The 10900-nt window shown below is 40.1% G+C and overlaps 1 protein-coding gene across 2 annotated transcripts; it reads left to right on the forward strand.

The window, feature by feature from the left end:
* The first annotated feature begins 445 nt into the window (after positions 1-445).
* c2h3orf14 (chromosome 2 C3orf14 homolog) lies at positions 446-8026 on the forward strand. 2 transcript variants are annotated; one of them, XM_053443387.1, is made up of 5 exons: positions 446-575; positions 4150-4273; positions 4605-4673; positions 7615-7758; positions 7800-8026. In XM_053443387.1, exons 1-5 carry the CDS (start codon positions 547-549, stop codon positions 7806-7808), a joined length of 375 nt encoding a protein of 124 aa, XP_053299362.1. In that variant the 5' UTR covers positions 446-546; the 3' UTR covers positions 7809-8026. The 2 variants fall into 2 exon arrangements, with proteins under 2 accessions (XP_053299362.1, XP_053299353.1); XM_053443378.1 differs by having other exon boundaries at positions 7615-8026.
* Positions 8027-10900: the final 2874 nt, after the last annotated feature.

Here is a 10900-nt window from a genome sequence, read left to right on the forward strand (position 1 = left end):
TTGAGTGGTCATCAAGACTAGAAAAGCGCTATATAAATACAAAACCATTTACATCATCCCGCGGGCACATCAAAGGAGGAGGGTTGGACGTAGAGCCAGAAGTTCCATCCCACATAACAGCCTTTTGATTAAATTTGATATTCTACCATTTAACAATACAGGACAAAATCGATTTATGTATGTGGGTCTAGATACAGCATTAAAGTTATTAAGTTTTTTGCATTCACTTTTATTTTAAATTTTTTGGGGCATTTGTCTCGGCATATCCGCGATAATTATCCCAGAAAAACAGAATAACTTGTTTGTGAAGTGAATGTAATACGCTTCTGTAGAAGAAAGCTTATTTTAAGTTCCAAACATATTTAGGGTGTTTTTTTCTCACTTTCTGTGCGTCCTATAGCGACCATTACATTATGCAAATTAGGCGATGACGTAATTTAGCGACATCTAGTGACTGTTAGGACAGCCAATAGCTACTTTCCTTACTGAGGAGTTGGCACCACTGCCTGGTTGCTACAGGCAGAGACGGACTGTGGCAGTGAGCGCATGGACATCCTCGAGAAACACGAGGAAATGTAAGTGGAGAAGCTTCGGTGGGAATCAGCGATGATGGAGTTCGCTCCGAGTGTCCTCAGGGAACCGGACCACAGAATTAGCCGACCTAGCTTACATTAGCTTCCCGTTCAGCGAGCGTGTAGCCTCTGGTTAGCCCCGGTGCTGGTAAACCTGTGAAACAAACAGAGAGCACATCAGACCAGAACAACACAACACACTGTTGTTAAACACAGTGAATAAACCGTTTGAATCTGACCCACTTAGACGTGTTCTTGATGTACATTCATCTTTAAATGACAACCGCAGCAGTCCGCTGAAGAAGTCTGAGGTGTAGATGAATGTCCGTCAGTACTGGATCAACACGTGTGGTCCACCGCAGCTCGTCATTTGTGAGGCTGTAACAACAGGATTGTAATATACAGTGTGCTGAGGTCCCTGTGTTCATTAGAGGAAACCTATGGTCTATGCATCCAGCTGTAGCCTGATGGAGGGAGACACATACAGTGGATATAAAAAGTTGGCACCCAATTGCGAGGTTTTTGTCATGTAAAAAAATGGGACCAAGATCAGTCCTGTCTGAACTTTTTCCACCATCAATGAGACCTATAACGTGAACAATTCAATTGAAAAAACAAACTGAAATCTTTTAGGGGGGACATTTTAAATAAAAAAATAAAATAATGTGGTTGCATAAGTGTGCACACCCTCTTATAACTGGGGATGTGGCTGTATTCAAAACTAACCAATCACATTCAAACTCATGTTAAATAGTAGTCTGTACACACCTACCATCATTTACAGTGACTCTGATTAATCAATAATAAAGTTCAGCTGTTCCAGTAGGATTTTCCTGACATTCTCTTAGTTGCATCTTACAGCAAGAGCTCTGGTCTGCAGAGAGCTTTCAAAGCATCAGAGGGATCTCATTGTTGAAAGGTATCGGTCAGGAGGAGGGTACAAAATAATTTCCAAGGCATTAGCTATACTATGGAACACAGTGAAGACTATCATCATCAAGTGGAGAAAATGTGGCACAACAGTGACAATACCAAGAACTGGACGTCCCCCCAAATTTTATGAAAAGACGAGAAGAAAACTGGTCAGGGAGGCGTCCAAGAGGCCTACAGCAACATTAAAGGAGCTGCAGGAATTTCTGACAAGGACTGTCTGTACTACATGTGACAACAATCTTCCGTATTCTTCGTATGATTGGGCTATGGGGTAGGGTGGCAAGACAGAAGCTTTTCTTACCAAGAAAAATATCTGTGGGGCTATCTGAAGAGGGCTGTGCACAGGAGATGCCCTCGCAATCTGAAAAGTATGGAGCCCTTTTGAGAAGAGTGGGCAAATATTGCCACGTCAAGATGTGCCATGCTAATAGACTCCTACCAAAAAAAAACTGACAGTTGTAATAAAATCAAAAGGTGCTTCAACAAAGTATTAGTTTAAGGGTGTGCACACTTATGCAACCAGGTTATTGTAGATTTTTGATTTTTCGGTTTGTTTTTAAATTGAATTATTCACGTTATAGGTCACATTAAAGGTGGAAAAAGTCGGACAGGATTTATCTTTGTCTGATTTGTTTACATCACAAAAACGTTGCATTTTAAAAGGGGTGTGTAGACTTTTTATATCCACTGTACATATAAATACAGATCAAACATATCCAGGGCCGCAGCTGTGACCACATCATGGATTACGATCTCAGTGAACACTCCACTCTGCCATTAGTGCTGTTTATTTCTGTCTTGTTTTGTGCAAATTACTTTATTTTCTTTCTCTTTTGTCCCCACAGACATATGTAAAGCATCCTTTGAATCGTTTGGCTGCTCCATGCTTTCCACGTTTCCAACACAGTTTAAGTACAGAGCCTCTATCAAACAGGGAGAGTCACTGATAATAACAACTGCATTTTATTCGTCCAAATACTCTGTCCTGACAGTGCTGATGTTTATTATCCTATACCTATGCAGCTTGTGTAGATAATTGTAAATCACACCTAAAACTGTCATTGTTTCTTATTAGAAAAAATAATTCACACATTGTCAAATATTCCTCATGATTATTATTTCAACATGCCAGTCAGACAGGCCTCATTAAGTCCTTCTCTTCTCACCTCTTTGCTTCAGCTACAGAAACAATGTGATGTAATTTAAGATTTATGTGCATTTCATATTCACAAGGGTTTGTTCAACATCGGACAAGAAAGAAAACAACTTTAAAGACCTTTATGAGATTTCTTATTCAAACTATATTCTTATCTTTACTTGTATATAGGGTATAATTTCTACGCAATCTTTTAATCTAGTAAAACAGTCAAAATTTGACAAAATGTGAGGGTAGTTTTTAAATTAGAAAGGAGGTCGAGCAGATATTATCTTCGCCAGAGAACATCATCTGTCTGAATGACATTGTGCAAATGAAAGAGCCAGGTTGAAACTGGACAGATTGTTCCTTCCGATGTTGAAAGGTGCTTTATCTTCATAGAAACATGAATCCCCTAGAACACAATGGAGGGAACATGAATAGTCCCAGTTGTTCTGATAAGTCATCTTATAAACATGGGATTTAGAATTGTCGTGCTGCTGTACAGATGTAGTGTGGGACATAATGTGTCCCAGTGAGCTGTTATACAAGTCTGTCTTCACCTTTACACCAGCAGAAACTAAGTATTCTTTGACAGTGAGAGGGATGAATCCTGATTTCAGTCCTCATGTATTTAAAACATGTCAGGATAATGGAGGAAGAAGAGAAAACGCTAGTTCCCTTAGTTCATTTTATAACCTGACAACGTTTTCAATTAAAGTAAGAGAAGTGGAAATGGAGATATCAGATTATTTCAACAGTCAGTCATCCATTAAGGCATAGAGCTGGTATATGGATGCTATGAAGGGATTTTGAGGACAGAGTGAACAGAGCTGGTGATAAAGGATGGCCGTTTGAATGATAACAGTTAGATGAGCCACAGTGCATAGACCTGAAGTGGTTCATAACTACCCATAAGTATTCCCACTCTGCTTCAAAGGAATACATGCACTAGGTTTTTTCTATCTACCAATTCCACAATCGTTTAGCTGTTTTTAGAACATATTTCACGAACCGTTTATAAAACATGTACACTAGTCTATCCGGCTAATCGGCTTCTCACTTAGCATGTGTATTGTAAATTGCTTGAGGAAGTGCGGTGCCAAGTTTGGTACAATTTGGAAAGGCATTACCTAAAAATAATAAATATGTAATAAACTGGCGACCACTCCGTAGCAGTCCGCTAGTGCGGGGCAGAAGGCCTTCAGTCTGTGGACCGAATGGAATATGTATTTGTCTTCTTTGTCTTCAGATAAGCTACAGAAAATCATTAATAAAAACAGATATTATTCAAACTTGTATATAATCCACAAACATGAACAGTAACTAAATTCCGCTGAATTTGATGAAAAACATTATAATTTTTGTCTGTTTTCTTTTGCTCATGCTCATCAGACATACAGCACACTCCACACTTTTGACAAACCCGCCAGCCAGTTTGACCAACGCCGTTGTTCATACTGAAGGTGCTATGATCTGAATATGGATTCTTGCTGTGTGTGATATCAGTTCAGGAAGAAGTGAAGAGCTGCTGGAGGGGATGGGGAGATGCAGAGAGCAGCTGAACATCCTGAGGAGGCAACAAGTAAAGGAGTGTGAGGCCGCTCGCCAGAGAAATGCCACCTTACTGCAGGTGAGGAGCCCTCACACCTGGCTTTTCTGTGCCTGTCATTTACCGACATCACCTTTACTTCCCTGCGGGATATTTGTAAAACTGCTTATTCGACTCTATCTGTGTGAGTTTGTAGAAGCAGCCTCAGGAAGAGAAGAGGTACACGCAGAATAGCGTGATTATAGTATTTATATTCATCCAAAACAATTCATGCCAGAACTATGCAGTTCATATAATTTCAAAGGACATTCTAAACAGTCAGATGAGGATTGAGTTTAATTGACTAATTTGTGGCTGAGTTTTGCCCAGAGATGAGTGTGGAACAAACAGGATGTTTCCCCTGTCCCTGCAGGACTTACAGAAGATAGAGGATGGTCTTAGAGGGGCGAAGCTGACACACCCACATCTCTTGGCTTTGGAGGTAACATGTGTTTTATAGTGACAGTACTACTAACTGTCTGAAGCTGTCTTCTATCAGAAGTTTACATTTCAGGTCATGTTTTCTACATCTGTTAACTGTTAATACATTAGCTCCTTGTCATGTGAACAAGAAACATCTACTCCTGAGGCTCCTGACTCAGATATTGTACATTTGATTCTTGATCATGATAATCAAGGTAAAATCGATTGGCATGGTTTGGAAAAGTTTTTCTTTTCAAAATAATGCTCCATTCTTAATAAGCCGAAGCTGAGCATACACTACAACTTTAGAAATGCTGTTGTAAAAATACAACTCATTCTGTACAAGTAAATCTCCTGCGATGTGAAGCCAAAGCTAACGATTTATGTGCTTAGACTCTACGAGGATATGCCGCGCGCCGTACACTAACTCTGATTGAGGCCAAACTGGTGGACTTGTCAATAAAAACCTAGGGCTCTATCTTCGTGCACCTCAACACAGTGCAATGTGCAGTAAAATATCCAGAGCGCATTTGGCATAGTGACAGGATGCACTTCGCTCATCTGGAAACAGGGAAAGATTGAGATGTGGGTGTGTTACTGTTGGGATAAAAAAACATAATTTTATACTTTCAGGGTTCCTACAGTCATGAAAAACCTGGAAAAGTCATGGAATTATAAAATGTTTATTTCCACGCCTGGAAAACTGCTTGAAAAAAATAAAATCCCAAAAGTTTTGGAGAAGTCATGGAATTTGTTATATTCATATTTTCATGTTGTTAATTTACGCTGAGTTTTAAATAATTCATATGCTTTTTAAAGAAATAAGCTCAAATATAAGCAGGTGGGATAATGCACTATGCCAGGGAAGTGTAGATTTAACCATGCTTGGCTACAAATGGAAAAGTACATGCCATGTGTTAAAACAGACAAAGACCTCAATCAAACTATTGTCTCATTCATTTTTGTCATTTAAGGTTTACTGTATGCTTTGAAATTCTCATTGTTAGCTCAAATACTAAATTTAGTCACCTTTTCATGTATACACAAAGTCATGGAAAAGTCATGGAAATCCATTGGTCAAAATGTGTATGAACCCTGTACTTTATACGCAGTCAATCCTCAGCAAAAAGACACTACACTGTTGCGCAGTGCGCAATCCTAAAAGGCAGTCTTTCCCCTTGTTTCCTAGCAGCAGTTTATGACACTTCACCCACCCCTACATCAGCATAGTGGTGATATTAGAGATAATTAGTGGATTTTCATTTTTCAGACCAACACTTGGAGCTTACGTGTAACAGGTGAAGAATAACGTAGCAATTGAGGAAATGTGCCATCATCACCATCATTTGTATTTTCTACAGCGCACTCTAACACCCTACAGCTAATCACATTACAAATGTCTGAGGGTTTAAATTACAACATCGCTTAAGGACGATACCAGTATTTAGTTAGATTTTTAGCCTACTTATTAACCAGCAACGTTGTTTTATTAGTTTTCTTTTCCTTTCTGGCAGACTTTTTTTCTATATATTTTTTTACACCATTGTGTGATGATGCAACTAAAAGTTTATATAGTTAAAATAGTGAAAATCTGCCGATCTGCTGTGTATGTTTCGGTGTGTATGCATTTGTGCGGTGGAAGGAAACTCTTAAGAAACTCATGTTAAGTAGGGGTGCAACGATTAGTCGACGTCGTCGACAAAATCCGATGACAAAAGTAGTCGACGACGGATATACTCGTCGATGAGTCGTTGGTTACGTCATAGCGCGTGTTGTTCGTGCCGTGCCGATGAACTAAACGTTGTTTTATCGGAGGGGCTGATGGAAACTGCTGAGGAGTGAGCCATCTCGCTTCCTTCCTATCTCTGAAAGTCGCGCATGTGCAGTAGTGACAACACATTGGCCAATGGCGGCGGGCGCTGCAACAGCATCGCGCAACAGGAAGTCCATAGTTCAGGAGAACTTCACCCTCAACATGGCCCGAAAAAAACTACCTGCATTATGTGTATGCCGGACCCGCTGTACATTGGTCCGCTCGTCGGAACGCTTACAGCCGGGCCGGACGAGCGGGATGGCGGACACGCATTTGAGGAGGAGGAGGTTTGACATCGTAACGTAAACGATGCAGACTCGCCTTGGTAAAATAGCCTGTTAGCTAGCTTGCTACATAAAGGTATATTACCTGTGCGCAGGATTCTAGAATCCATTACAAAAAATATGGTTTAAACTTTTTTTTTTACGAGTTTAAAAGCGTAATGTTATCCTAGTGCCTGACAAACGTCTTTTTTAATTACAATTATTTAGTCCAAAGAAGACTGTAGTTTCGTTTGTTGATGCTACTTTCCCTGTCCTTTTTGTTAACAAGAAAATTGGATTTTTGAAATTTAATATATTTTTAGTATCAGCACTTTTCCTGTTCTTGGTTCACAGAAAAAGGGAAACTTAAATTAGATTTTTTTGTTGCTATTATCACTTTGCCTGTCCTTGGTTTTAAATGGACAAAAACTATATTTTTCTTTGCTTTTGTGTCAACAGCACACTAATGTGCAGCAAAGTTTATTAAAATACTTTTTTTTGCATGAAGTATAGATCTTAATTGTCTTTATTTTCAGTCATCACATGCGTCTAACAACCTCAAGCTAAATTTAAAAGCTGTTGGCTAAATAAGAGCAATTGAGAATTTGTGTCATTCATAATCCGATTAGTCGATTAATCGTTTCAATAATCGATGACTAATCGACTATTAGAATAGTCGTTAGTTGCAGCCCTAATGTTAAGGTCAATATTTGCTGCAGAAATATTTTTTTTGTCCCACTAACTAAGGATTACACTTGAGTATGATATTTTTCTTTCCGGAATATTTTTGGAATATTGCCTTTAGACCTGATTGGAAATGGAGTGAGATATTGTGTGTTGGAGTTTTGTGACCAACCACAACCATTTTGATTCTTTTCTTGCAGACAAGGTATTGGGTGTCTGTGGAAGAGTCCGTCCCAGCCTGGGAGCACTTCCTTTTGGGTAAAGGCCCACACCCAATTGATGGTCCAGGACAGACAGCAAGGAGAAACAAACACAACCCCAGCATAGGCCTGCCTCCTCGGCCAAAACCACGAGCTGCCAGATAGCTGAGTATGATGTTGTTACTGCAGCCTGAAATAACCGTTTCAAAGTGACATGATGCAAATGAGCACAAGTCAGATGACTCTCATATCCTGTTCAGAGCCAAATTACCTTTTTCTGCCGACCAGTGTTAATTAAGTTGACGAAAACTATAACGAAAACTATTCGTTATCGACCCTTTTCCCATGACGAAGACGAGACGAAGACGTAACGAAAATGGATCTTTGAAAATAAAAACTATGACTAAATCTATTTTAACTTTCGTTGACGAGACGAGACGAAAATGTTGGTGGTTGACTAAGTCACAATAATTTTTAAAACATCATCGTATCAGGCCGTCATGAAGTATCAGTAGCGGGCGAGTGAGTCTGTTTTTGTGTGTGTGTGCCTGTGCGCTCCCAGATAGCGCACTGGTCCGTAGCTCCGCCCCCCGCGCACTCGCTCAGGGAGACACAGTGAAAGCAGAGCTCGTTCTCGTGGAGCAGCCGCTCACTGACTCACCGGCTGCTTCTTAACTATGGAAACAGTGAAAACACAGAGTTTCTCTGGTCTCAGCTGCTCAGAGATCAGCGCCACAGCTTCTTGATCAGAGCAGAAGCTGCAGTTGGTTTGAACCGAGCTGCAGTTTCTGTGTCCGCCTCCAGTCTGACCTGCTCTCACTTTTTGTTTTCACATTTAAAACTAAATATATATTTTTAAGCTATTAGGGTGCAGCTATATGTTTTTATAGAAAAGGAGTTTAATGTGGCTATTAAATGTGACTAAAACTAGACTATAAATTTAATTCGTTTTCGTCGACTAAAACTAGACTAAAACTAAGAAGGATAAAAATGACTAAATGTGACTACAACTAATTTTCATTTTCGTCAAAAGACTAAGACTAAGACTAAATCAAAAATAGCTGCCAAAATTAACACTGCTGCCGACCAATGGGTTTCTATGGTGAACCATGGCATCAAGCAATGAGAAAAAGCGCAACTTTCTGACACAAACATCAAGGTGTTTGTTTGTGAGGTGGAGGTTGGGGTGGAGGTGGAGATCAACCGATTGTTTGGTGGCCACAGCAGTGATGTCATCAATAGAAGAACATGCACAAATTCTGAGGAACAGCTGGCAGGTCAGGGGTAAGTTGGGCGCCACCTAGTGTCTAACCTGTGAAGTGCAATACATTTTATTTAGCTGACGCTTTTATCCAAAGCGACTTACAATAAGTGCATTCAACCCAAAGGGTACAAACCCAGAACAAAAATAATCAAGAAAGTACAATTTCTTCAAAAATAAAGCAAAAGTGCTATAGGTAAGTGCCATTTAAGTGCTACTAAATTGTTAGTTTAAAAAATTGTTAGTATTTTTATATTTATATTTTGATGCGGGCCAACTAAAAATGGATGGCGGGCCGCAGTTTGTGCAACCCTGCTCTAAAGTAACGTCATGAATCCCATCTGTATCAGTTTTTATGAACGTAGCCTGAGTTTGCAGGATTACTCAAAAACTACTGGACGGATTTCCATTAAACTTGGTGGAAGGATTTGGGTCAAGAAAGACGCATTGAACTTTGGTGCAGGTCTGGATCTGGGGATGGATCCAGGAATTCTTCCTCTTGCTCTTTAACATGGTGAGATAGGATGTGTTTCACTGATTTCTCAGCGAATAATTCGTGCATCTTGAGGAAGAAAATCTGAGAAGATTAAGGGACTAATCTTTATGAGATTAGTGCAGATCCTCTACTGAGGGACACTCTTGTTTCAGATAGGAGGCCATGCATCATAACATCAAATCATGCAGCGTTCACATGTAATAACTCTTAGTATTGAAATATTCTCATGTACATGTGTATTTTTCATCATTGAGATGTCAACTAGCCAGCATCTGGTATCAAGGAGCAAACTGGGACAAGAAGTCATTGTTAAGTGTTTTTTACTTTCCCAGAAATATATAGAGTATATATACATATAATACAAGTGTGAGGAGGTAGGGGGGTGTAGGAAGGGGTTAAGGGGTCAGGGAGTGGTGGCAGTCAGGTTGAGGTAGAGGAAAGATGAGAATGGATATAATGACAAGCTCCGTCATTTAAAAATAAAACTTGGAACTGTTTTCCCAACTTCTTCTTCTGATTATGATTATTTTGTTATCATAAACCCCTTGATGATCTTAATTAATACTGAAAAAAGAAATGATAAATGATTTCTACTAGACATTAGATCATCAGTGCGGGTACACCTGCATCACGTCTTACATTAGCATGAGGCCTCCGTGTGTGTCACATGTGATCGAAGCACCATGGCTGGTTGTGAGGTAGGTGTGGGCGGCTGCGGCTGTGGCTGAGGGGTAGAGGGGTCGTCCTCCAACCTGAAAGTCGGTGGTTCGATCCCCAGTCTGACCCATCTGCATGCTGAAGTGTCCTTGGGCAAGATGCTGAACCCTGAATGGCCCCCCATAGAATAACAAAGTGCTGCGAATAGATGCACTGTATGAATGTGTGTGTGAATGGGTGAATGTAAAACTGTACTGTAAAGAGCTTTGAGTGGTCATCAAGACTAGAAGAGCGCTATATAAATACAAAACCATTTACAAGACCACTTTTTAAAAAACAATCATATTTTCACTGTCCTTTGTCCTGAAGACATTCTGATCATTTCCATTGCTAGGAAACATCCTGAATTAATGGGAAATGTTTACATTTTACTGATATATAATTTTAGCTCTCCTAGAGGGGAGCAAATGTAAATAAAATGCTCACATTACCCCGCTCTCCCCTACCTGCCAGGGGTATAATCCCCGTCGGTATAGTCTTCAGGGTCACGGAGGCACACAAGCCTCCCCACCACGAAAGAATAAAGAAAGACACTAGCTTTCTCGAACAAGCTATGGTGTTCAGCCAGTCACAGGAAAATGTGGGAAAAGGCATCATCATTGCAGCAGGTGAAAAAGCTCTAGTATCACTGTATTGGGGCGAAAAATATGAATCATTGGATATGCTGAGATACAGGCGATTCTGTGATAAGGTAACTCAGCACTCATCTCCAGTGGAACCTCAAACTCTCCCTCCAACGTCAACAGCTGCAAAGTTCCATAGTCTTCAAGTATTTTACCAAAGGATGGAGTGGAAAGGGGGAAGTGAATGTA

Source organism: Pleuronectes platessa, chromosome 2 (assembly GCF_947347685.1).
Source record: "Pleuronectes platessa chromosome 2, fPlePla1.1, whole genome shotgun sequence".
Taxonomy (NCBI): Eukaryota; Metazoa; Chordata; class Actinopteri; order Pleuronectiformes; family Pleuronectidae; genus Pleuronectes; species Pleuronectes platessa.